The 27,709-nt window shown below is 48.0% G+C and overlaps 1 protein-coding gene across 4 annotated transcripts in view; it reads right to left on the bottom strand.

The window, feature by feature from the left end:
• Positions 1-15,593: 15,593 nt before the first annotated feature.
• The window catches only part of B3GALT5 (beta-1,3-galactosyltransferase 5), an 82,660-nt gene continuing 70,544 nt past the window's right edge, over positions 15,594-27,709 (bottom strand). For all 4 annotated transcript variants that reach the window (XM_017880690.1, XM_017880688.1, XM_017880689.1 and 1 more), the window contains 2 exons: positions 18,556-18,715; positions 15,594-17,930 (listed from right to left, as the gene is read on the bottom strand). In XM_017880690.1, the coding sequence (XP_017736179.1) occupies positions 16,995-17,930 (936 nt within the window). In that variant the 5' untranslated portion in view covers positions 18,556-18,715 and the 3' untranslated portion in view covers positions 15,594-16,994. The remainder of the gene's footprint in view (positions 17,931-18,555; positions 18,716-27,709) is intronic.

Below are 27,709 nucleotides of genomic sequence, written 5' to 3' on the forward strand. Positions count from 1 at the left end.
TTCTTTTTTATGCACAGGTGGTCTTATGGGACAACAGTGGCCCTGGGTGGAAGGTAAGGAAAAGATAGTTATCTTTATTTTGCTGATAAAAAAAAAATTTGCAGAGGCCTAGTCTCAGAGAGATTAACTCTCTTGGTTAAAGTTCAAGGTCCAGGGCTAAGACTAAAACCAATAGCCAGTTTGCAGCCTGGATTTCTGCCACCTGATTTTTTGCCCTGTGTCCTTAGTATTCTCTATAGCACGCCATGGTCCCCACTCTTCCTGGTTTGCAGACGGTCACCTTCTTGGCCTTCTTTTCCTGTCCTCATATGGAAGGGAGAGAGGTCATTTCTCTTGTGTTTCTTCTTATAAGGGCACTTACTGCATTTATGAGGGCTCCACCCCCATAACTGAATTACCTCCCAAAGGCCCCATCTCCTAATATCATTACACTGGGGATTAGGGCTTCAACATGTGAATCTGCGAGGGGCATATTCAGACCACAACAGGCCTCATCTCTGCGTCTTACCACTTTGGACTCAGTGCTCCTGCTGTGTTGAACCTCATGCCCTTCCCCAGCCCCCTGCTTCAGCTCCTCAGGCCCTTGCTTCTTTTCACATGCTGGCCTGTCTCCATGGAGCCCCCTTCTCCTCCCATGTGACTAGGTCTTACTTAGGTTTCAGGTTAGACTTCACTTTCTTTGGAAAGCTTTCCTGGCCTCTCAAGAATACTGTTGGAGGCCAGGTGTGGTGACTCATACCTTTAATCCCAGCACTTCGGGAGGCCGAGGCAGGTGGATCACCTGAGGTCAGTTCGAGAACAGCCTGGCCAACATGGCGAAACCCCATCTCCACTAAAAATACAAAAATTAGCCAGGCACAGTGGCACATGCCTGTAGTCCCAGCTATTCAGGAGGCTGAGGCAGGAGAATCACTTGAACCCGGGAGGTGGAGGTTGAAGTGAGCCAAGATCGCACCACTGCACTCCAGCCTGGGGGATAGGGCAAGATTCTGTCTCAAAAAACAACAACAACAATAACAAAAACATTGTTGGTGCCCTCTCTGTGTACACCCACTTGCACCCGGCAATATCACGTGGCATTGTAAAGTCCCGTTTACAAACAGAAAATAAGTTTCTTTCTTAAACAGAAAATAAGTTCATGACACCAGGAACTGTGGTGCATGATAAGCATCCAACTAAAATGTGCTGATGAATGCTTAGCAAGTGCCAGTCAGTACGCGACTGGAAGTCTGAGCACAGAATTACAGCATGCCTCCTTTAAGATGTACATCTTTGGGTCTGTTTTTGAATTCTAGGCTTTAATGCAGTAAAGTTGAAGTTAAAACTCCAGGGTCAATTTCTAGCTATATGACTTGGGCAAAAAAAGTAACTTTTCTGAGCCTCTGGATGGAATGGTTTTCTCTACTCTTATATACAGTCTTAACTATAGTCTTCTCTGACATATGGCAGGATCAGCAAATAACACAGAAAGGATTTTGTTGTTGTTGTTTGTTTTTTTGAGACAGAGTCTCTCTCTGTTGCCCAGGCTAGAGGGCAGTGGTGCAATCTCAGCTCACTGTAACCTCCGCCTCCCAGGTTCAAGTGATTCTCCTGCCTCAGCCTCCTGAGTAGCTGGGATCATAGGCATGCACCACCATATCCAGCTAATTTTTGTATTTTTAGCAGAGATGAGGTTTCACCATGTTGGCCAGGCTGGTCTTCAACTCTTGACCTCAGGTGATCCACCTGCCTCGGCCTCCCAAGTGCTGGGATTACAGGCGTGAGCCACCGCGCCTGGCCAAGGTTTTGTTTTTCAATGTAACATCTTACGCACTATTATTTATTGTGGCATTCAATATCCAGAAACAGCTAAAATTACAGACATGAGTAGGAAGGCCTTGTTTCTGATGCCATTTCTTGCGGACAAGGCAGCTATGAGTGCCTTTCGTCCTCTGTACAATAGAAAGGTTGGGCCAGGGGATCTCCAGGGTCCCTGCCCTGTCTGACACTCTTCTTTCTTTCCTGAGATGAGCAAGCATTACCCAAAGCACTGCTGCTAAAAGCACTAATAGAAATATTCTCTTAAGTGAGGCACTGCCAGGTTCTCATCACTGAAGGGAATCTAATTGTTGCGCTCCAGTCTCCATCTGCACTAACAAAGAACAGAACCTGAAAAAAGCCTGCAGGGCCACAGCACTGTTCAAACAACCACAGAATAAACATATTCAAACAACCAGAGAATAAACAGACACATCTGTGTTCCGAGAGCTGGGAGAGGCCTGCCAGGGACAATGTTCCTGGCCACGGATGCCTGACAAAAAGAATGTTTCGTCATGGTTCAGAGGCGTAAGTCTGAACATGTAAACCGCGATTACCTAGAAACCTAAAGACAGTCATAAGTGCATTGTTCTCGTGGTTTTCTTGCCAAAGCGATTCCTTCCTGTATCTACCTGATGGTTCTCACAGGATAGCACAATCAAATAAGGACCTCATGACAAGGAGAGGGCATTTCTTTGTTCAATCTTTATGCTTGTGTGGCTAGAGAAAGTCATTAGGCCATGTAGAGGGAATGGTTGATGTCATGGTTTATTTCTCCTTTGGCTTTCCTAATAATCTAATGCAGGCCACTTGTGTCTGTTGTAAAGTGGGGATAATTCTAGTAGCTATTCAAATGGCATGAAATAAAATATGTCCCCACATTCATTCTTCCAAGACACTGTGTGACAGGAGGCAGGTACCGCTACTCTCTTTCCTCACACCCTTTCCTGGCTGGAGCCCACTCAGCAGCCCCTCCACCAGGTAGTCCTGGCCAGTACAGTCACAGACCCACCCTCCAGCTCCTAAAGTCAAACACTCTCAGACTCAAGTCCTTCAAACCACAAGCTCATCCACTTGTTCAGAAAAACGGATTGCTGGGTGGGAGGCACCATTGTAAACGCTGTGTAGATGCCATGGAGTGTAGGCAGGAAGGCAGTGTTTGCACTCATGGAGCTTACAGTCCACGGGGAGAGACAAGAGTTGCGTAAGTGTCCAGTAAAACGTGGGCAGGGATGAGTGACATGAAGAAAACAGAGCACACTGAAGGAACAAACAAGGCGGGGGGTACAAGAAGTGCTCACAGAAGAGGGGGGCTGTTAGGAGCGGAACTGCATTCCCCCAAGATCCATATGTTGAAGTCCTGACCCCAGCACCTCAGACTGTGACTATATTTGGACACATGGTATTTAAAGAAGTAATCAAGGTAAAATGAGGTCGTCAGGTTGGGCCCTGACCCTATCAGACAGGCGTCCTTGTAAGGAGAGGAGATGAGGACACAGACAACGAAGGATGGCCCCGTGAGGACACAGGGGGAAGATGCCATCTGCAAGCCCAGGAGAGGGGTCTCAGGAGGAACCAGCCCTGTGACAGCTTGATCTGGGACTCCAGCCTCCAGGACTGGGAGAGAACTGAGGTCTGTTGTTGAAGCCGCCTCGTCTGAGAGGCACCCATGGGAAGGTCCTGGGGAAACATATGACAGTGACGGGGCTGGAGGGGCTGGGCTGGCTGGAGGAAAGCACAAGGGCTGCTGTGTGCTGGCCCAGGGGTGAAAGGCAGGGTATGGTGGGGAGTTGCAGGGGCATTCAGGAGCCAGAGGTAATCTTGCGAGTCACGGTAAGGACCTCACGGTCACATTGAAGGTAAATAAAAACTTCTAGAACGATGAGCAGCAGTGGTCCATGATCTGATTCATGCATTTCAGAGACCACTCCGTGCAGATCAGGCCACACACGAGTCAGAGAACGCACAGGGAGGCTCACTGGGAGACTCCTGCGGAAGTGCAGGTGAGGGATGATGGCTGCCTGGGTGGGGAGCTGGGGGCAGTGAAAATGGCCCGATTTAGGCTCTTCTCCCCCTGAGGAGGCTCAGGACCTGCTGCTGCAGGATGTGCAGGAGAGACAGGAGCCAAGGCGAACTCCTGAGCGTGAGGCATTGGAGCAGAAATATGGAGATAGCAGAGAGGCCGGTCTGAAGGCGAAAAGTGAGAGTTCAGCTTTGCCCATTTTACATCAAAGTGATGCTACTGAACAGGAAGTGGGATATCTGGGTTTGGGGTTCAGTGAAAGGTCAGTGGTCGTGGCCCATATTTGGGAGCCATCAACAGAAGAGATGGAATTGAAACTCATGATGTTACAGGTTGAATTGTGACCCCTGTCAAAAAAATTCATCTGTTGATGTTCCAACCTCCAGTAGCCAGAGACAGGGTCTCTAAAGAGATTGTAATCGAGTTAAAATGAGGTCAAGAGGGTGGGCCCAGATCCAATGTGACTGGTGTCCTTATAAAATATAAAAGGAAACGGAGACAGAAATACACAAAGGAGTGGCCACGTACAGAGACAGGAGGAAGGTGCCATCCACACCCCAAGGGGAGAGGCCTCAGGAGGAGCCAGCCCTGCCGACACCTTGATCTTGGACATCTGGCCTCCAGGACTACGGGAAGAGAAACTCCTGTTGTGTTTCTTTTCAGCCAGATGGCTTGCGTACTGTTTCCCCAGTCCTTAGACAAACGAACACATGCAGAGACAGGTGCTCTGACTGGGAGGCGGTGCTGATGGCAAGTGGGAGACCTGGGGTCTCAGCCGGGGACCTCCACCACGGGAGGGCGGGACGAGGAGGTAGAGTGAGCCAAGAAGAGTGAAGGGAGCTGCTGGGAGGGGAGGAAAGGCTGCAGGTTGAGATGTCCTGGAGACAGGAGGGTGCAGGAGGGAGCAGGGCAGGCTCCAGTGCCAGGCGCTGCCAAGGCCTGGCCAGGCAAGCACCCAGGGTGACGTGGTGCTGACCCAACCCAAGTGCTGTGGGGCCCCCAGAGCTATTTCAGGGCCATGGTGGGGGAAAGGAGAGGGGGACTGAGGTGGCAGTGGAGGGGAAGGCCACTCTTGGGAGGAGCTTTAGCCTTAAGAGAAAAAAGAGATAGAGGCACTACTAGAAAAGAGGAAAGTCCAGCAAGTCATCTTTGAGTGGGCAATGAGAGCAGGCTTGTGTGCTGAAGAAAGTTCTAGAAGGGAGGAGAGACCATTGGGGGAAAGGAGATGATAGTGGGCATGGAGTCCCAGAAGAGGGAGCAGCCAGTGAGAAAGGACCCAGGGTCCAGGGCCAGGGACAGCCCCCACATTGCCACAGGTGGATGGCAAGGCCAGCTGGTGGGGAGGCAGCAGTAGAGACCCTCACCCTCTGAAGCTGCACCACCCCCCGCCCACCTTCAGGATCCATCACTCCCTCCCTGCCACCTCCAACTCCAGATTCATTTCTGGGCAGGCCCTGGAGGCAGCCTGCCAGAAGCGTCAGTGGGCAGATTTCCAGGCCTGCAGTACTACAGGAACGGTGACCCACGCATGATGAAGTCACAAACATACATCGGTTTCAGACCTTTATTTCCATTTAAATGAAACTTTGAAAGATCGAGGAGCCAATCTGTACCGCAAAGACAAGTTATCATCAAAGACTCTAGAAGTACAATCGTATCAATTCACAAGACTTGATTTCTTCAAGTTAAATGATAGCTTTTAGTTAAAATATACCTGAGAGAAGAAAAACTCCAAAGGATGCCTGCCTCATAATCCACCCTGGACTTGTCATTCCCAACAGGACACCTCAATGGACACTGCCCCACCCCATTAAGACTCTGCAGCATAGGGTCCCATTGCTTCGCTTCCAAAATCCAAGGGGAACAAGAAGTACCCATCTCTTACAAAATAAGCATGTCAACATTGTTCAGTATATTTTCTACACATATAAAATCAAAATAAATTTTAAAATATTTTCCAGGTACAAAATAAATATAGAAAACATCAATGTAAAACAAAAGGATTGTCCAATTCAAACCACACTTTGCCAAATTTTCAGTAAGAATGAAATTATCACATCAATCGACAACCTAAAACTCACCCAGTTAAGTGCATTATTTTCATAATTTAATTTTGTTAAAATAAATGATTTTAACCAATATTAAGTACATATACCCATTTCCAAAAGATGATGACATAAGAGTCTAGCAGATCCCCCGAACATACAAGGAAATGACAGTTTCAGATATCATTCAGTGACATGTAAATTTAATTTCATATTTTTTAGGAAAAGCAAAATTTGACCACAAAGTCTCCTCAGGGTGCATTAAGTAATTTCCAGTCATGGTAAATTTTACTGATGTCTTATTTGACCAGGTAAAACAAGTCACCTATTTTCCATCTCATACCTTCTGGAGTAGAAATCAACCTAGTATCACTATGTCTTTGGCTTACCACTTCAGGGACCAAAGGACTGGACCCCTGAGCCAACAGCTGGCTTCACTGGTGGGAGGGTCTGAGCCTGGCTGTGTCCACGCCACACTGGCCAACTCAACTCTGCGTTTCTTTAACCAGTGAATGGAGGTAGAAGAGATGATGTGAAACAGTATGACACAAAACGTTGCATTTAGCTATGGAGTTCATTTTTCTGCTCGTACTTAAAAGTGATTGTGTCTGATAAGTAGGAAGATCATTTTTTAAATTAACTAAAAACTATTTTTTTGTTTGTCAGTCTTCAAAACAATTGGCAGGTGCCAGGATGCAATCCAACTTCCTCCTTTTGGCGTGGCTCTTTGCCCTGTGAGGAGGCTGGACGGGTTCCCTTCAGCTTCAAGACCAATCTGAGAGCAAGAGGTCCGTTCCTAGCACTCAGATTTCAACAGCAGGAAAACAGACAGAAACTCATGCCTCTACATTCCCAGGGGCCACACGCTGCAAATCCTTCTCTCTACATTCCCAACAGAGAATGTAAGCACCTTTCGTATCCCAGAGACATAGTTAAGAGTTTACTTCAAATACACCTCAGCCCATGATAAAGTTTCCTAGTATTCACATATAGATTCTGGGGCTATGTAGAATGAAACAGAAATAAAAACAAGTCCCAACAATAATGAATAAAAGAGGCTTCAGGAATTGGTGTTCGAAGGAACCTTACAGCTCACTCCCAGGCCACCATTCTTTCTTGTGATGGGAGTTGCCTTGTGGGTGCCTGAATACCACCTTTGAGAGATCCCCTTAGAACCCAATAGATAATTATCAAGTATCTACTCTCCAGCAGGCACCATGCCAGGGACCCAAACAGAGAGAGGAATCAGGCTGGAAGAACTTTAAAAATCTGCCAGGAGAGACACAGCTATGGAAATTGCTATAATGTCCGTTCAGATATAACAAATGCTGAAAATTCATTATTTAAAAAATGTTACAAGAAAGCAAATACTTCCTGCTATGGTTTGAAAGTGTCCCCCAAAGTACTTGAGTAAGGAAACTTAATCCCCAATGCAACAGCGTTGAAAGGTGGAACCTTTTATGAGGTGGCTGGGTCAGGAGGGTTCTGCTGTCACGAATGAATTAATGTTATTATCAGAGGAACGTCAGTTATTGCGAGAGTGATTTTATCAAAGCAAGTTTTGTTCTTTTGCCCTCCCACCCACCATGACACGGCATGAAGGCCCTCACCAGAGGCCAGTGCCAAGCTCTTGGACTTCCTAGCATCTAGAACTATGAGCCAGATTAATTTCTATTGTCTATAAATTGCCCAGTCTGTGGTATTCTGCTACAGCGACACAAAGCAAACTAAGACACTTCCAAATGGAGAACATGGAGAAAATGTAAATATTGTCTCAACTGTTTTTAAAATGAGGGTGCATGGCAGATGTTATATTAAATCAGGCTTGTTAATTATTTAATCTATCACAGAGTCATAGACTCTTGGCATGGAGGGCCCATGAGAGTCACCAAAGCCTGGCTTTTTTTTCTTTTGGAACTAAAAGAATTATCAAATGTAATAAAAGTGTATCAAGGATTCTAAATTCTATTGCCTCCCCAGTTCTTGCTTGTAAAAAACACAGATACTCAACGGCTGGTTGATCTGTTTCACTTTCACTCTTTCTAAATGTTCTGCCTGAAAGTTGGTGTCACATCCTTCAGAGATGTCTGGAACTGTGGACCACACCCGCAGCTGGCTCCCACCTTACTGAACATGGGTGTGTGGCACATAGCCGTCACGTAACAAATGTGTGACTGATTGTGCAAAGCTGAAAACGAGTGAGGCCCTCAACTCCACCCTGCTACCCCAACAGCTGAGGAGGGCAGTGGAGGTGCCTGACGTTTTACAGCCCAGGTAAAATGAAACTGCCCCTTGCGCTTTCACTGCCCTTCATGGACAAGGGCAGGGCAGTTAACATTGTTCAGAACCAGCTTCCACTGAGCATGGTATCTCTAATTAGAGCCAAGGATCTGTCTGTCTCTCTCTCTCATAGACACACACACACACATACACAGTCTGAGTGTGGGGCCCCTAGGCTTGTTTTGCAAGGGCATTAGATAGGGAGACAGGCAAAGTGGGCTGGACTGGAGAGTTTATTTTCTGAAGCCCGACATTTGTTTGGGCTGCCACCTGGAAACTTGAGTGACCTCAAGAGAGGGCTGGCCAGGACAGGACAAGTCATGGGATCCAGCTAAACAGGAAGTTCTTGGGAAAGACATAGACAACTAAGCACCAAATCCCGGGAAATCAAACAGGCTCAGGAAGGGGCAGACTGAGACTCATGTCAACACTTGGGAAAAAAAGTGGCAGCAGACAGGAAAAGGGGCCAGATGGCACACTCCTTGAGCAGGGCTGGTCCCAAGCTTCCTGTGAACGCAGATACACTGGAGGACTCACCACTGTGCCAAGTGGAGAAAGGCAAGGCTGCTCGTGGGAGGCAGCATTTGGAGGCCGAGGGGCTGTGTCTCCACCATGTCTCAGCCCCCAGGGAAGTCACTGAGTCACTCTGACCCTCAGTTTCCTCCTCTTAAATCCAGGGGCGTAATTATAAGAATGGTGCCCTCCAGAGGCTGCTGTGGGGTTTCAGTGAAACAGTAGGTAAGGATGGACATGGCTTATGATGCTCACAGAGAAGGCACTGGAACATTTCTTTACTCAGCTGTCAAGGGAGCAGGTGCCCCTGATAATCTTCTCAGCATTGTGTATTTACCCAGTGAAAGCTCTGTATGCAAAACCCACGGCCTCGAACCTCAGCTTGATCCTCATTCAGGATGTCCAGTCAAAGCACTGAGCACCCAACAAATGAATAAATAAAAGAATGAATGTCTGACATGGGATTTCTGATGCCAGCTTTTAATCCTGGATGTGCCACTCACTGAAGGACTTAGCAAAGTCACTCCATTTTTCTGAGCTTTGGTTTTCCTATCTGTAAAAGGAAGGTTTTATCTAAAAAATAAAAAAAAATACAAATTAAAAAAAACTGTACATAATTTCTAAGGCATCTTCCAGCTCCAACTTCTTTTACCTCGTTCGGATTTTCACATACTCTGATTTAAGAGGGTCAAGAACACAGTGCTCTGATTTGTGAAGCATCTCATGAACAAAAGAACTTCTCCAAGAGTTCCAGGAAAAATTCAAATGAAGGAAAAGAACAAGAGCTGAAACAAAGTCCTACAGACACAATTGGAAGAGGTCTTGATTCTTGATTTGCACAGAGATCACCAGACACCAGCAGGTACACTGATAAGAGAGTGCTGTATACACCACCACAGAATCCACCAAAATTCACAGCCCAAACGTTGACTATAATCATAAGCACCTGCACTGACTGAGCACCTACCATGGGATGTTGAGCAATTTATACTCATCCTCTCATTGAACCCACATGATCATACACCATGAGGCGGGAACTACTATGGTCCCATTCTTCAGATAACAAAACTAAGGCAATTAGAAGGTAAGTAACTTGCCTCTCACGGGACTGTGCGAAGAACGTAAAATTCAAACCCAGGCAGCCGGACTTCGGAGCGCAGGCCCTGCACCAGCGAACAGAGCCCCGGGGGTTAAGGGTATGCCCAAGGTCCTACTGGAGGGCTGAGGCTGAGCTCTAAATGCACCGCAGCTGGGTGCCATGCAAGCCTGTCCCTCCCGCATGCATACATCACTCACATTGATTCAGAGCAGGAGGGGAAAAATGCCTAACACTGAGCACGTGTGAGGATGATGTCACGGGGAGGAGGCGGCTACAACTTCCATTGAGCCAACCATTTCACACCTGAGCACTCCACACCACGCCGTCTTAACAAGACCTCCTTCTTCATATCGTTACTCTGCAAACCACACAGACCTGTCCCCCAAATCAGGGCTACTTGGAATATATATCCTGAGTTTGCAGAGGCTAGCTTAGAGCCTCGATCTGCAATGGTGGTCTTGGAATCTCAGGTCACAAAGGTTGGCTTGGTACCAAGGTCTACCAGGATAAGCCTAGACCCTGGGTCTACTTGAGCAAGTTGTAACCTGGGTCCTCTGCAGCCTGGAACCATGGAGACTTCTCTGGTACCTGGGGTCAGCCTGGTGCTGGGGATAACATAGAACCTTGGTCTCTGGATCTATTTCCCCCAAATCAGGAAATAACCAAGCAAACCCGTTGCTGCTAGTCAACCACTGCAGGCCATTAGACACAACATCGCGATGGCAGCCCACACATTCAGCTTGCACCCAGTGCTAGGCACAGCTGTGCCAAGAACTCAATGTGAATTATCTTAATTTCCACACCTCTGACAACCTTCCAAGGTGAACACTATTATCCCATTTTACAGAGGTGCAGAGAGAACGACCACCTGGGGTCCACAGCTAGCAAGTTGTAGAGCCAGGGCTCAAACCCGGAGGCGGAAGCTTGAGTGGAGATATAAATGGAATGGGGCCTCCCTAAGTGGGTCGCCCAGCACTGGAAGTGAGGTCTCCTCTTCCCCAATTAGTATCCTCCCATGGGCCCTTTCCCCAGCTTCCTCACCAGGTAGGCAGTAACCTGGTGGGTCTCTATTTTCCATGGCTCCTGCCACCATGGAAGCTGGAGGTTCTGCAAGGCTGTATGTCAGTACAGTTTCTACAAGTGCAGAGGGCTAGCTGTAAAGAGCGGACAGAATCCACATTCTGCACTTCCAGCTATTCTAGCTGCACAACCTTGGGGTGTGCACACACACACAATGCTTCCTTATTCTTACCATTCCCAGGGGCCCTTCTGATATTTGTTAGCTGAAATTTAAAGCTTAGGAAGGAATTTTAATAAATTGCTTTTGAAACCAAAGTAAACATCTGGATAATTTTTTGCACAAAAATAACCACACTCAAAGGGATCAAAAACTCGCATGAAAATTAATTAATTTCGCTTTTCAAGTTCATTTGGGCCCTCTGTGCCAGTCTTTCGGGATAACCGGTGCAGCACCCGGTGCCCAGCGGGAGCCGGAAATCACCAGTCAGACCTCTCATGGACGGCATGGCCAAAGTTAACTTAGCAAATTGAGGGCACTGCGAAGCTCATTCAATAGGCAATGACGGTCGAAGCAATGAGAATTGCTGCTCTTGACCACGCTCACCCTCCTGCAGCCTGCAGGGAGGTAGCCTCGGGGCTCACTGACCCTACGCCAGGAAGCTCTACCCTCAGGACACGGTGCCAGAGGGCAAGTCCCTGGCTTCCCTGGGCCTCTGAGTTTCCTCATCAGATTTGCTGTTTTAAAAAATTACTCTAAATGTCAAGTGGAGGACAGACTGGAAAGTGGCAGGGCCAGGCCCGTGGGACCAGTTAGGAGGCGGCGGCTCAAGTCGGGCTGAATCCAGACAGGGGCCTGGCCGAGGTTAGCATGGTGGATGCGAGATATGGGGCTCAAGGACAGAAGGCCTGGCACGTTATTGTTGACTTGGATTTTTCTTTCCTCTCTTTTCACAGTGTATTATGTGGTTACAATGGTGTGTTTGAAGAGGAGCAGGACTTAAATACATTTAGGGTTTTGGTTTTTTTTTAAGGCATGGAGGATGCTACCAGGCTCAAGAGTCAGGCGGTCTGGTCTTCCCACTGCCGCTAAATGCTGAGCTGTAGCACAAATTCTTGAAACAGGAGTGGGTGCAGTGGCACACACCTATAATCCCAGCACTCTGGGAGGCTGAGGCAGGTAGATCACTCGAGGTCAGGAGTTCAAGACCAGCCTGGCCAACATGGTGAAACTCTGTCTCTACTAACAATACAAAAATTAGCTGGGTTGGTGGCACATGCCTATAATCCTAGCTACTCGGGAGGCTGAGGCACAAGAACCCGGGAGGCAGAGGTTGCAATGAGGCAAGATTGCACCGTTGCACTCCAGCCTGGGTGACAGAGTGAGACACTGTCTCAAAAACAAACAAAACAAAACACAAAAAAGAGTTTGCATGAGAGTGTAGATGAGACAGGACTGGCCAGGTATCAGGCTGGAGGACAGGCACACAGACTGTGCCGTGTGATTCTGTCCACCCTGCACTGTGTGAGGTATTCCATTTTGGAAGAAAAGGGGTGAACAGCATGGCTGTGGAGCACTACTTGGTTTTCAGGTCACAGAGTCGCACCCATTTCCTACTTACTGACTCACGTGAAACCACAGTGTTGGCTGGCTTTGAAAAATATTTGATTTCTTTTCAGTCCTGGTTCACCCATTCCCTTCTAAAAACCACCTACCATACTGATACATTCAGTTCCACTCAACAAATGTTTATTGAGCATCTACTACGTGCTGGGACCATGCTAAGAATCCAAGGTGCGTCAGTGAAGAAAACACAGAAAGACCCACGGCCCACACAAAGGTTACATTCAAGTCGGTTGAAACGTAAACCATAAAATACAGATATGTTATAATAAATAGATATTATATGCTTTGTTAGAAATTGGTAAGTGCAAGGAAGACAATATAAGGTATGGGGCATGGGAGTGAGGTGAGCTGCATTTTCCTACAGGGAGGTCAGGGTAGGCCTCACTGAGAAGGTGACATTGACCAGATGTCAACCAGGCAAAGGAGCAACGCATGAGAGCACCTGCGGAAAGGGCACTTCCGGCAGAAAGGACAGCCAGCGCCAAGGCCGACAGGCATGGGCAGATAAGGGGAAGGGGGCTGCTGTGGCTGGAACAGACTGCTGTTCAGGGAACAACAGGCCAGAGTGAGCGAGCAAAGGGACGCGATTAGGGAATCACAGGCAGACAATGGTATGAAGCATGTGGCTTTTATCCTTAATATCCCTGGCGATGGCAAACCACAGTTTTGAGCAGAGAAGTGAGATTTTCAAAGGATCACTCTGGATGCTGCTGGGAAGAGACTAAAGGATGCAACGATGGAAGCCTGGGGAGGGTCTGGAGGTGGCTGCACGAATGCAGGTGAGAGGCAACGCAGGCTTGGACAAGGGTGGTCACAGTGGAGGGGCGGGAGGCAGTTGGCTCCTGGAGATAATTTGAAGGTAGTTCCCACAGTCTTCCCTGATGCACCAGATGGGAGAGGAGTCAGAATGGCTCCAGGACTTCCCACTTGAGCTGCAGGAAGGTGGAGTGGCCGTCTTCCTGAGACGGGAATGGCTGCAGATGGGGTGGTGTGGGGCAGTTAATCAGAAGGTCAGCGTTGGATTTGTTCACTATGGAAACTCAGGTAGGCAGTGGATGGAAGAGCAAGAAAGAGTTCTACACTGGAGATAAATGGAAACATCATCAACATATGTAAAGCCATGAGACAGGGTGGGCCCCTCGGAGGACTGGGTATAACCAGGGAAGAAAGGGGGCCCCAGGCAGAGCCCAGGAACCTCCAGCACGGCACAGTCAGAGCAAAGAGAAGGAGCAAGCAGAGGAGATGGAAAAGGCGGGCAGCAAGGAGGAGGGAGACCAAGAGCACCCGGCGTCCTGGAAGCTGGTGATGAGGACTCGCCATGTCAAGCAGGATGAGGACGAGAACTGCCCACAGGACCCAGCCACAGGAGGTCGTGGGTGCCCTGAGAAGGACCATCTGGGTGGAGTGGAGGTGCAAAAGTCTGATGAGACAGCATTTGGGAAAGAAGAGAAGGATTAGGATGAGGCAACAGACAAGTAAAACTCTCGTGCGGGGTTCCACCAGACACGCAACAGGATGGAGCAGTGGGAGGGGGAGAGGGTCAGGGAAGGGGTTGGGGAAGGTGGTGGTCGTTTCTGGTTGGGTGGGAAATGGCAGTGTGTCTGTGAGCTTATGGGATGATCCAGCAGAGGGGACAGCAGGTAGCAGGACGAGAGTGAGCTGAAGCAGGAGTGGTGGAAGAAGAGCTGGAGTCAGTCCAATAGCAGGGGTTCTGGCACCACGGGGGCCAAGTGGCTCCTGCCACAGTCACAGGAGAAGGCAGAGTACAGGGGTCTGGGGGCTGAGGGATAGGTGTGTGTGGTTGGGGGAGTCTGAGGAGGTGCCCCAGAGAGGCAGTGGGAGCAGCCAATGCAATGAGCTCCTGCAGTTTGTCAGCAGGTGGCTGGGGAGGCCACAGGGCACCTTAGAGTCACCCGTTTCCACCACTTTTCACTTATGTAACCTCGAATGAGTTGTTCGCCCTCTCTCTCTCTGCCTCAGTTTCCTAATCTGTAAACCTGAGCAACTGGGGGTCCCTGCCCCCGGAAAACTCATTGACAGCATGTAGATAAGGCAATACCTATACAGCCCCTAGCTCAGCATCTGCCCATCAGAATCCTTCCTCTCTGGGTGCCTGCGGTGAAGCCCCAGCCCAGCCAACCCAGGCCTCTCCAGTCCCATTCTGGAGCTAGCACTGGGTGTTCCTGGGGAGGCACCGCTTGGCCTCCTCATTCATGCTTTCATGTCATTTCTCACTCTCACATCCACACAGACAGCACCATGAAATCCAGGCTGAGCTGGAACCCGCCTTCTGCAACAAACCAGCTGGGAAGGTCCTGGCAAGTTGTTAGGTCTCTCTGGGCCTTGTGTGCGTCTCACATAAAAGAGGAGGCAGGATTGAATGAGCTCTAAGGTTCCTTCAAGTTCTAGATTCATGTAATCATGTCTTCCTCAAGAAAAAGAATTAGTCATTGTGTAAGGAAATACACACCTGTAATCCCAACTACACATTGGCTGAGGCAGGAGGCTTGTTTCAGGCTCATTGAGTTCAAGGCTGCAGCGAGATCAGGCAACTACACTCCAGCCTGGGTGACAGGGTGAGACCCTGTCAGAAAAAAAGGAAAGAAAAGAAGAGGGGAGGGGACAGGAGGGGAGGGGAAACAATGGGGAAAACAACGGGTCTCAGAGAAAATCCTTTAAGAACACACAGAAGCAGTAGAGAGAGCCCACACCTGTCCTCATTTGTCCCTGGAGCTGTGGGCTGATGCTGTGAAGACCAGACCCAAAGCCAGTCACACAGAGGCAGCAGCTGGACAGGCCTCGCCGACTGAGACCAGTGGCCACACAGACACACACCTGACAAGGTAGACCATGAAACACAGACCCAGGCCTACTGCCGAACAGACGACTTCTCCCTCAAAGCACAGTTGTCTTCAGAATGAGAGGCAGCCCATCCTATGGAACCGAGGGGCGTGGCTCTTAAATTTGGGCTTCAAAAGACAAGCTCAGTCCCTGATTTTTTCCACCTGAGAAGGAGGCTTTTCTGAACAAGACCCAGTGCGTTCAGAGCGGCCAGGATGAGGAAACACGTCTACAAAGCAGCAGCATAATCCAGACACAAGAAATGGTATGCAAAATAGGATATCAGACGTACTTTTGCAATTGAACATGGTCAAAACCATTTTGCAGCAAGTAACTTTTCCTGAGTTCAAGTAAGAGTTGAGTCCGACATTTATATGTGACACAGCCATGTGAGGCCTGTTCTCTGAGTACAAAGTAAAGTCCAGTAAAGTGAAAAAAAAAAAAATCATTTCTATAGGAGCAAGATTACTTTGCATGTCACATGACCGTGGCTGAATGGGCAAAACCTCTTACAAAGAAGTGCCTTGGTTTCGCACAACCCTGCAAAACAGGCTCGCACAAACCTCTGGGTGGGAGGCAGCGGAATAAACTGAAGGCTAAACAGCAAACCACGAACTTCAGTTGTTTCTCGGCCAAATGAGAAATTCAGTGAAGATGAGCTTGGCTCAGGCTTAGGAAGTGGACGCAGGACCACCCCTGCCTCACCAGGGTCCACTTTGGGGCTCTGTGTCCGAAAGGTCCTTGAGAGCATCTTGACTTGACTCCAGCTGAATTCCCAGAAAACTCCCAGAATCCCGCATGCAACACATCTGAGTTCAACTGTCCTTTGGTTTGAACTGAGAGCCCTAAAGTGCTCTTGGGGCAGGGGCTGGTCCCCATTGATTGAAAACAAGGGACAGCTGGGGTGAAGAAACGAGAGAGCAGCAGATGACTCAGAAGTGACATGCTGCTCACCAGCGAGGTCAGCAGTGTGGGCAGTCTGTACAGCAGGTCAGACTGCAGTGGTTTCTGAGCCTAATTTATACATTTATAAGAACTCTGTCCAGAGCTGGGCGTTCCTCAGCATATGAGCTGCATCCACTGCGAGGACACTTCCTGGGATGAAACTTGGGTTGTGTTGAGTACCGAGCCGGTGACATGGACTTGGTCCCAGCTACGTCCAGCCCCATGAATGAAGGAGCTGGGGCGAATTTGGTCATCCCAGGCTTAGCTCTAAAAAGCACAAGGATTGGGAGCTGAGGTGGAGGGGACTCTGGATAGGGACAGAAGGATGCTGGCTCAGAGACTTCATCATTACTGTTCCCTCCTAAGGGAGGCAGCACACGGGAGTGATTCAAGTCAGGGGCTGCCCACCAGATTCTGCAGGTGCTCGATTTTCATTCCTGCTCCTATGTCTACTGGCTGTGAGCCTTGGGACAAGTTTCTGTACCTCTTGCAGCTGCTGTTTCCTTACCTGTAAAATTGGGATGGTAACACCCATCGTGTCATAGGATACTAACCCCTGACATGCGAAAATCCAGGTGTATGTCAAACACTTAGTATAGAGACTGTGCGTGCCCAAGAGACAGAGTGCCTATTATTGCCTGGAGCACTAAGTGGGAACTCATCAGCGGCTTCATGGACACCAACATTCTGGCATGGATTTCCGCACTAAAGAACAGCATCCTCTGTCCCACCCCCTCTTCCAAAATCTTGCAAACACTGTCCCCACAGGTTATCTGAAACTTGTCCAGATGTGCCTCTGGGCTCCTCTCAGACAGGCGGACAATCTTTCTCCTGGGAATTCTCTAGAGCCTGCCAGTAGTCCAGGAGAGTCCGGGGCTTGATGAAGTGGCAGGCCACGATCCTCCTGAAGCGGCACACAGAGAAGTCTAAGCCCTCTGGGAAAAAGGTCCGCTGGGAGTGGAGCTCCTCCAATCTGATGTTCAGCCTTTCGAGGCAGAGCCCTACAAACACGTCTTCCAGTTTAATGTATGGGACGCTCTCGGAGACATTGTACACCTGACTTGCCACGTCGCCAGAAAACACGTAGCCAGTGCCAGAGCAGAATGGTGGGTACCTGTCCCACGGATATTCAGATTTACTGACAAACCACTTACTGAATGGCTGCCTGATGGGAAACTCATGGAGTTTCAAGAAGCCAGTGAAAAACCGGGTTGTTCTGTTTTTCTTCAGAAGCAGTTCGGTCAGATAGTCGACATTGATGAACATGTCTGAGTCTGTTTTCATCACGAATGCTGCCTGAGGACAAAAGCGATGGACCCATTCCATGCCCATCATGGTCTTCAGGGTCAAATTGTAATAGACGTCTAGGAAATCCTTCTGGATAATGTCCTTGTGTCGCTCGCTCTCCTGGTCCACCTCTTTTGTTTCTGCCGCACTGCTGGTGGTCCCCAGGAGGAAGAATGTCTTCAGCTGCTTTCCCTTCACCATTCTCTCTTTCCCCCACGTCTGCCGGATGGCCATGCGCTCAGCCAACTGTTTGTTGGAAGAGGTCACTAGCAGGACAAGGAAGGGGGGTGTTTGACTGCAGTCTGTATCTGGGAGCTTAAGGAAGTGCCTGTCCTCTTTCTTGTAAGTAAAGGACTGTTCTTTGAAAGGATTCAGATTGTACATGCTAAAATACCAACAAAGAGCCCCCAGAACCAGAAGGCAAATATACATCAATTTCATCTTCGGGCAAGCCATCTGAAAGGAACAAAATCCAATGATTAGACCTCAAAAGCATGAGGATGTGTCTAGTTTCATGCTAGAAGGCTGAGGTGGGAGAGGAGACCCATGTTTTGGAAACTCTAGAACCTCGCTGAATACAGAAGTCGGGTGCTGCCTGGTTAACCAGTTAAACACAGAGGTCTAACATCTGCCAGCATCTGTCACTTCATGGTGTAAGATAAAAAGCTCAGAGATTCTGGACATTGGTCCCGGCTCTGCAGCCCTTAACCTATGGGAGTCACTGATTGCCTGTCTGTAGGGATATGGGACCAGGTCCCTCACTCACTCCTCCAGCTCTGCCTTTCTATCACTCCATGATGAAGCGCAGCAAAACAAGCTGCGGGTCTGGAAACCATGCTTGCGTTCTTCTCTGATCTAATTCAGCAGCATTCCTGCTCCCCAAAAAAAGCAAGTCCAGTGTTCTGATGTGCACAAGTACCTTCAAATTCCGTCTCTGCCAGAATTATTATTTTTTTTTAATGTTACTTTTTACAGTCTCTGATCTGATTCTCTCCTCTTCTGCCCACCCGTCTCTGCTATCCTCGGCAAGTTCAGGATCATCCATGGTAATGTTATAACATTAAGAAAGCGTATAACTCACTTTTTGCTGGGTAAGAGGAACCTCTGGTTTGAAAGCTAAAGCCACAGTGTAAATGCCAGGAGAAAATTTGTTTCAAAGAACTGTCAGTGTAGAGTGCTTCACAATTATCAGGTTCTGGGCTTGGTTTGTTTACCAAAAATGATGATTCTGTCAGGAATCACTAGGAAAAAAAAAAAAAGAAGAGTGTCGTTCAAATCAATCGTGCCTTACCAGCAGGCCTTCACAATTTGCCGTGTCTGTAGTGTCATCTTCCAACCTACTTATGTGACTCTGGGCATGCATTTGAGCCCCCATCCCAGCCTCACTTTTCTCATGGGTATGATCAAGGCAAACAAAGTCCACAACAGTAACAATACGCCAATCCCCCAGAATCCTTCAAGCCTAGGAAGTTAAGATAGGACCTAGCAGCTTCTTAAAGCGACACGGTAAACTCATAAATTAGAGTTTCACTTCTCATCCTGATAATTTACCTTATTTACATAGCCGAGTCTGTAGGTAATGCTGAGAGAATTTAACACAGAGAATAAATCTTAACACAATAGCGGCACTTTAAAAATGTCATCCTGGGTGAGAGGACAGAAAGGACAGCAAGAAATGAAACTGAAAGAGTGAAAAGCAGAATTGGTTTGGGCTTTTAAATTTTATTTCAGAGACCAGATGTCACTCTGTCTCCCAGGCTGGAGCACAGTAGCACAATCATAGCTCACTACAGCCTTGAACTCCTGGCCTCAAGCAATCCTCCTGCCTCAGCCTCCCAAGTAGCTGTGACCACAGGCGCATGCCACCACACTCTTCTAATTTTGTATTTTTTGTAGACATGGGGTCTCATTATGTTGCCCAGGCTAGTCTCAAACTCCTGGGCTCACGCAGTCCCCTGCCTCGGCCTCCCAAAGCACTGGGATTACAAGGGCAAGCAGCTGTGCCCAGCCAAGAGTTGGTGATTTTGATGGCCAAAAGAGCACCTCAAAATTTCACTGTCAAAATTCTGTTCTAAATATATTCATCAAAAGCAACATGAAATAATAATAGAGCTTTCTAGAATCAGCTCGCTCTCCAGAGACTTCTTTCCTAGAGGCAAACTACCTGCTCTGCTTGGCACCCCTGGGGAGTTCCTGGTCAGTTCCTGCCCCCAGCAACTTCAGAGAAATCACAGCAGAAGGCAAGGAGGAGACCAGAACTTGTCTGAACGGGTGCTCCAGGATGCTGCAAAGTTTCTTTCTTTTCTTTCTTTCCTTCCTGCTTTCCTTCCTTTCTTTACTTTTCTTTCTTTCCTTCGCTTTCCTTCTCTTTCTCTCTCTTTCTCTCTTTCTTTCTCTCTTTCTTTCTTTCTGTCATTATTTATTTGCATGGCTAGGATGTGTAGCTGATCAAGGGGATTGGGGGCCTGTTTTCTCCCCACAATACATTTTACAGAGAAGCATAAAACCAAGTGCAAGGGAAAGAAGATATTTTCTACTTTGTTTCCTTGCTTGAATAATTCTGCTCTTTTTCTATGGGTTGCTTTAACAGTAAACCTTAAATTCTCATTCTCTCTGATGTGGCTTTTCTCAGGACCCTTCACAGGGATCTAAATTCCAGGGATGGGCGCTCACCTCATGCAGTGCGTTGGCCAAACTGCTTCCCAGGAGGCCGAGCAGGTGCCAAACCCAACTGGCCAAAGCCTCCAGGGTCGCTTGTTTTCATGGGCAACTGAACATTTTTCCTGCCTAAAGTGGAGTTACCAAGAAACCACCACCAGAAGTCACAGCTCGGAACCCTCATACATGAGGCATCTGCATCTTTGGTTGAGTCTGTATTGTGCCTAAAGAGGACTGGGGGGCCAGCCTTCCACTGGAGGAGTCAGGGGTACCTGCAGCACCAGTAGACAGAGCCTGGAAAGGGCAGCCTGTGCCCCCAGATCCTAGCCATTCCAGGCCAGCTGGAAAGCAGAAGCTCTTTGCACAAACTAGCTCTGCCTTACCTGGGACAGAGCCATGAACAGGCACTATCTGTGCTACAAAAGCCCTACCTCCAAACACATCTAGACCCCCAGGCTGTGTGGCCTGACCAGCCAGTCAATAATGGAATGGCAGTTTCTCCAGCAGATTTTGCACTCTAGGTGTATTAGTCAGGGTTCTCTAGAGAGATGGGAACAACAGGTTATGGATGGATAGATCAATAGGTAGATCAATCAAAGGATAGGTAGGTAGGTAAGTAGGTAGGTAGACAGATAGATAGATAGATAGATAGATAGATAGATAGATAGATAGATAGATAGATAGACAGACAGATAGATGAGAAGAAATGTCTTAGGAGAATTGGCTAGCGTGATTATGGAGGTTGGGAAATACCGTGAAGGCCGTGCAAGCTGGAGACCCAGGGATGCCAAAAGTGTGGCTCAGTCCAAGTCCAAGAGTCACAGAACCAGAGATGCCAATGGTGTAACTATCAGTCCAAGGCCAAAGACCTGAGAACCCAGAAAGCTGCTTGGTATAAATCCTCAGGTCCAAAGGCCAGAGAGCCTGCAGCTCTGATGTCCAAGGGCAGGAGAAGAAGGATGTCCCAGCTCTAGCAAAGAGAGAGGAATTCACATTTCTTCTGCCTTCTTGTTCTATCTGGGCCCAGTCAATGGATGGTGCCTGCCCACATTGAGGGCAGATCCTCCCCAGTCAGCGCACTGACTCATAGCCAATCTCCTCTGGAAACACCTTCACAAACACACCCAGAAATAACGCTTTACCAGTTCTCTAGGTATTTATTAATCCAGCCAAGTTGATACCTAAAAGTAACCATCACACCAGGCTTTGCTCTGTAACTTGTGAGCAATATAGATGCCAGGAGAGAACCTTGGAACTGAAGGAGATAAATACAGTTCAGAACGTGTAGACCTCCCTTCTCTGCCTCTGCCTGCTGCAGGCTCCTCTGAGTACATCCCATCTGCTGGCTCCCGCCTCCTGCCTAGGTCACCGCCCCACTTCTGGCCATAGTGCCTGAAGGACAAAGGTTATGTCTTACACCCCTCCTGAAACCCCAGAGAGCTGTGCATAAGCTGGTTGCTGGGTACATTTTGAATTAAAGTGAAACAAGTAAGTAACACACAAAGCTAGAGCCGTCAGGACAGGGAAAGGCTCTCTAAGGGGAAATCTGGGTAACCGTATCCTACCCGCGCAGGCATGTGCAGCGTCCTGGGACTCTCCCCAGGCCAGGTGAGGAGACCTTGCCTTAAGCCTGACCTGAGGCTACAGGGCACAGAGACAAAGGAATCAGAAGTCCACCTCTCTAAGGACTGGAAAACTGAAGGGAAGGTCTGGAAAGTTCAGTTCAAGATGCACCTCCTGGATCTGAAAGGAGAGACCTGGAGTGAAGGGACAATGACCAAGCCCCACAATGAGGCCAGAAAGAGCACGCGAGGACAAAGCGCTCAACGCAAGGGGTCTCCAGGGGCTGTGGCCCTCGGTGGAGAGGGAGCTAGTGAGCATCCTGAGCCCTGCGAAGGGCACAGCACCTGCACTGTCCCGTGAAGGGGAGGTGTGATGTAACCGGTGGAACCAAGGGATGGGAATTCCAGACCAAGGAAACCCGGGAAGGGTGTTGGCGGTCCTGAGTGCTAGGGTCCACTTTCAGGACACTCGCTCCAGATCACTGTCTTGTATCCTTGGAGACTCTCACCACTGCACAGGCCTTGGGAGAACAGAACAGCATCACCAGGAATGCAGAAGGAATGACATCGATGTCCCTGCTGTCTGAACAACCCCACGGTTCTCAAATCCAGTGAGTGTCAGCCTGGGAGGCACGTTTAAAACCCAGGCTGAAAGGTTCCGCCTCACACAGATTCTGATAAAGTGGGTCTGGGGCCCAGGAATCTAAATTTTGACATGTGATCATTCCACTCTAGGCTGGCCTGGTGAAAAATGCCAGTGGAAACTGCCTGTACCGAGCCGACTAGTAATAGGCACCATGTTATAAACAAGAAGACCTCAGACCACCGTGCCCACCTTAACGTGTCAGTGGATTCGTTGTAGAGACTGAAAATATCCCTTCCCCTGGGGAAGGTGGAAAAGAGCATGACAGGGGTGGACAAGAATGATGCTTCTCCATTGGAAACTGGGATAGGGTGAACTCCCGCACCATACATGACCTGCAGCCTCCCAGCAGCTGACCCCAGACTGACACCAGCCTGGCTGGGCCTTTGGAGGCCTGGGCTTTCTCAGAGGAAAGACATTTTAGGAGGCAAATTTTCCATGAGACTAGTGGAGCTAACCTGCAGGACGACTCACCCCTACTGTTTTCTTTTTCTTAAAGAGGAATGTCCCTCCACCCCAATTGTATAAGCTTCAGACCCCATAAGACCTGGGCCTACCCCAGCCTCAAGCAAAGAGAATCTCCCAAGTGAGCTGAAGTGAGCAACCAGGGTGACCCTCTAAGTAATTAAGACGTCACAGGGCGGAGGGAGATTCTCAGAAACTGCCCAGGCCCACACTGGGCTGGCAACCCCAAGTCCTCCCAGCATCCAGCTCCCTGCCCACTGGAGGAGGGCTGAGCGTCAGTGTTAGAAGCAGAGAGGGTTTTGCAGCTCTTGCAACGTGATGGTGAATGTTATGTGCCAGCTTTTCTGGGTCACTCAGTTGACAGCCTGAACAGAACAAAACGCTGACCCTCTCGTGAGTAAAAGGAAAGTTCTCCTGCCTGACTGCCTGGATCTCGGCCTTCAGTCTTTTCCTGCCTTCAGACTTGAACTGAAACATCAGCTCTCCCTGGGTCCGGAGCTTGCCAGCTTTTGGACTAGAACTTAGACTACTGGCTCTCCTGGTTCTCAGGCCTTGAAACAGGCTGGGGCCACACCATCGACTCTCCTGGGTCTCCAACTTGCTGACTGCAGATCTTGGTACTCTCCAGCCTCCATCATTGCATGAGCATTTCCTCATAATAAATTTCTTTCTGTATACAGGCGTACCCAAGAGATACTGTAGTTTCCATTCCAGACTACTGCAATAAAGCAAATATCACAATAGAGCAAATACTTTTATCTTCCAGTGCATATAAAAGTTATATTCACCTAGAAATACCATATGACCCAGCCATCCAATTAGTGGGTATATACCCAAAGGATTATAAATCATGCTGCTATAAAGACACATGCACATGTATGTTTATTGCGGCACTATTCACAATAGCAAAGACTTGGAATCAGTGACAAATGTCTATCAGTGACAGATTGGATAAAGAAAATGTGGCACATATACACCATGGAATACTATGCACCCATAAAAAAGGATGAGTTCATGTCTTTTGTAGGGACATGGATGCAGCTGGAAACCATCATTCTTAGCAAACTATCACAAGAACAGAAAACCAAACACCGCATGTTCTCACTCATAGGTGGGAACTGAACAATGAGATCACTTGGACTCGGGATGGGGAACATCACACACCGGGGCCTATCATGGGGAGCGGGGAGGGGGGAGGGATTGCATTGGGAGTTATACCTGATGTAAATGACGAGTTGATGGGTGCTGACGAGTTGATGAGTGCAGCACACCAACATGGCACATGTATACATATGTAACAAACCTGCACGTTGTGCACATGTACCCTAGAACTTAAAGTATAATAAAAAAAAACAAAAGTTATGTTCACAATATACTGGAGTCTATGAAGTGTGTAATAGCATTATGCCTAAAAAATAGCATACATAATTTAAAATACTTTATTGCTAAAAAAAATGCTAATGTTCCTCTGATCCTTTAAAGAATCATAATCTTTATGTTAGTGGAGGGCCTCACCTCAATGTGGATGGCTCCTGACTGATCAGAGTCATGGCTGTTGAAGGCTGGAGTGGTCGTGACAATTTCTCAAAATAAGACAACAATGAAGTTTGCCACATCAATGGACTCTTCTTTTCATGAAAGATTTCTGTGTAGCATGCGACGCCATTTGATAGCATCTTACCCACAGTAGAACTTCTTTTGAAATTGGAAACGATCCTCTCAAATCCTGCTACTGCTTCATCAACTAACTCTACGTAATACTGTAAATCCTTTCTTGTCATTTCAACAATGTTCACAGCATCTTCACCAGGAGTAGATTCCATGTCAAGAAACCACCTTCTTTGCTCATCATAAGAAGTAGCTCCTCATCCGTTGAAGTTTTACCATGAAGCCACGCACAGTGGCTCACGCCTGTAATCCCAGCACTTTGGGAGGCCAAGGCAGGCAGATCACTTGAGGCCAGCAGTTCAAGACTAGCCTGGCCAACATGGCAAAACCCTGTCTCTACAAAAAATTAACCGGGAGGGTGGCACACACCTGTAATCCCAGCTACTTGGGAAGCAACTGTATTTCTCCTACCTTGCTAGCACGCATGTAAATTAACACACTTTGGAAAGCTGTATATACCTTGGCAGTTTCTGCTGCGGCAAAACATGTGTGCTATGATCTAGCAAATCACTCCTGCACACAGACCCAGCAGCAATTATTGCTTACGTCCACCAAGACACGGTCAAGAATGTTCACAGCAGCATTGCTCATAATTGCCAAAAATTATTGTATCGATCTAGATCCAAACAGGAAAGAAAAACCACATAGTACTTTGACCAGGTAAAGTCAAATACAAAGAATCATTTACTATGATAAGGAAATGGAATCATGAGAGACTAACAGTAATAACATCAAGACAGCTCCAAAGAATATACAAATAACCATATATAAGGAATGGCCACTGGCCCTAGGGCTGAGATTGAGCCACTGAGAAAATGCCCCCAATCAGGGCTGAGATCTAGACCCCACTGAAAGGGCACAGCTATGCCCACTGAATGGCAGAGACATTACTGCAGATCCACATTGGAGAAACATGCTTGGAATCCACCTTCTGGAACTTGCCAGAAATCTGCCCTCTAGGTTGCCAGGAAAGCAGTTCACCAGATGCACTCTGCTACAAAACACCTAGTGGGTGTACCCGGAGAAACTGCTGTCTTGCCAAGTACTCCTGTAACACCACACGGGCTGCTAAGCCAGTGTCCCTGAACCGGGTAGGAAAAACTTGTTCCCCTGCAATGCCCCTCCAGGTCCCTCCACTGGTAAGTTTCAAGAGCCAGATTGCAGAGGGAAACTATTTAGAGGGCCCAGACCCATTTCCAGAAACCAGGCAAAAAGGGTGAATTTGGAGCCAAGAGGCAATACATCAATAACACAACTCTAGTCAAGAAATTTCCCTCAACAGCAGAATGGATGAATGAAATGCTACACAGCCATAAAAACTACAAACTATTGACACATGATGTATTAATCTGACAGACGTTACATTGAGTGAAAAGAGAGACATGAAATGATTCCATTTATACGAAGTTCAAAACCAGGCAAAATTGATCAATGATGAAGGAAGTCAGCAGAATGGTTACCTCTGGTGGAGAATGATCGGCTGCAAGGGAACAGAGGAACCTCTGGAGAGACGAATACATTCTATTCTAGAGCTGGGTGGTGGTTACATGGGTGGACTTATACGTAAAAACTCATGGAGCCGTGCAGCTAAGATCTGTGCACTTCACTATATGCACATTGTACCACGTTAATATTTTAAAATAATTTTAATGAAAATAAGTCTCTGAAAAGACACATCTTCTGTAGAATTGCCCAAATGTATTCGACCACAGACCCGACTATTTTGGGGAGAGCATTTCATGGGCCAGTGTCTCACAAAACAGATCCCAGGAAATAAAGTCTGGAGTTTGCTTTTTTTGTCAGCTGTGAAGTTCTTGCAACTGCTTTTGCACATCAGTTGGCCAGATATGGAAGGCAGGATCCTTGATCAAATTGTGAGATCTGCTATGATAATTCTTATAATATTTCATTAATTGCCACATCAGGATCTACTCTGTTTTCCATTATAAATCAGCTGAAGAAGCTGCAGAGCAGATACAGGAGTCCCCTTTTGTTAACTGCAGGCAGCCTGCTAGGATGGAAGGAATGAGGACTCAGAAGGCCCTGGTTCACATCTCAGCTCAAACACAGTGGTGGTGTAGCACGGCCCAGGGCATTTACATGCTCGACACCTGCATCCTTGTGTCAAACTGGTGATGACACTGCCGCCTCACAGGACGCTTGGGAAGCACTGCATGCCCAGCAGTAACTATTTCTGTCCTAACTTCTAACAAACCTCAACTCAGTTTTGCCTTCAAGGTCTACCTTGCCAGAGGCGTTCTGCCCACCACCCGTCCAGTTATAAGACAAGCAGGGTGTACACTTTCCGTGGCCTGACCTGAACCCCAGGGAGAGTGGGAAGTGTGGTCCAGAAGGTGCTGAGCGCCTCACTCCTGGCTCACCGCTCACATCCCAGGTCACACCTACTGAGAGCCCGGTGGCACCTGCAGGGAGAGCCCAGCCTGGGGGCCACCAGCTGCTACAAGGACAATGACCTTCTCTTGGAGCTCCAGGGGGAGGAACAGAATTGGGCCTCACAGGGTTCACTATGGAAGTAGGCTCTTTCCAGAGCCAGTTAAGGAGCCACAAGCCCCCCCACAAACGTCCTTACATCACAGGTCCTTTCAACACAGTCGGGGAAAGCCTGTGAACTCCTCTGAATAACGTTTTTACACGCACAATACAAAACATACAGAGTTACAGGGGAAATCGATTACGTTGAAATAAATGAATCAAAATATTTTTTAAAGTGAGCCAGAATAATATACACACTTCTTCACTGCTGCATTTAATAATGATTTTCAGCTCTAGATCTGATAAAAACTACCTTAACTTTGCAGGCAGGACTAGCTTCACCCGTATGTGGAGATGTCCACTGCTGCTACAGTGTGATGTGAAAATAAGTGATTTCTTTCAGTGACAAAGTCACAAGTTCTACTACTGTAGATGAGGGCCCCCTCCCAAAAAACTCCCATGTTAAAGTCCTCGCCACCAATACCTCAGATGTGACCTTATTTGGAGACAGGCTCTACACTAAGTTTCAATGAAGTCATTAGGGGGATCCCTAACCCGTATGACAGGTATTCCTCAAGGGAAATTTGGATACAGACTCACAAATAGAGAAAACACAGCGTAAAGAGGAAGGCAGGGCTCGAGGCATTGTGTCTCCCAGCCAAGGAACGCCAAAGGCAGCCAGCCACCCCCAGAGCCCGCGAGACGGCCTGGAGTAGATTCTCCCTGACAGCCTCAGAAGAACCAAC

This window comes from Rhinopithecus bieti, unplaced genomic scaffold (assembly GCF_001698545.2).
Source record: "Rhinopithecus bieti isolate Rb0 unplaced genomic scaffold, ASM169854v2 scaffold_12151, whole genome shotgun sequence".
NCBI lineage: Eukaryota > Metazoa > Chordata > Mammalia > Primates > Cercopithecidae > Rhinopithecus > Rhinopithecus bieti.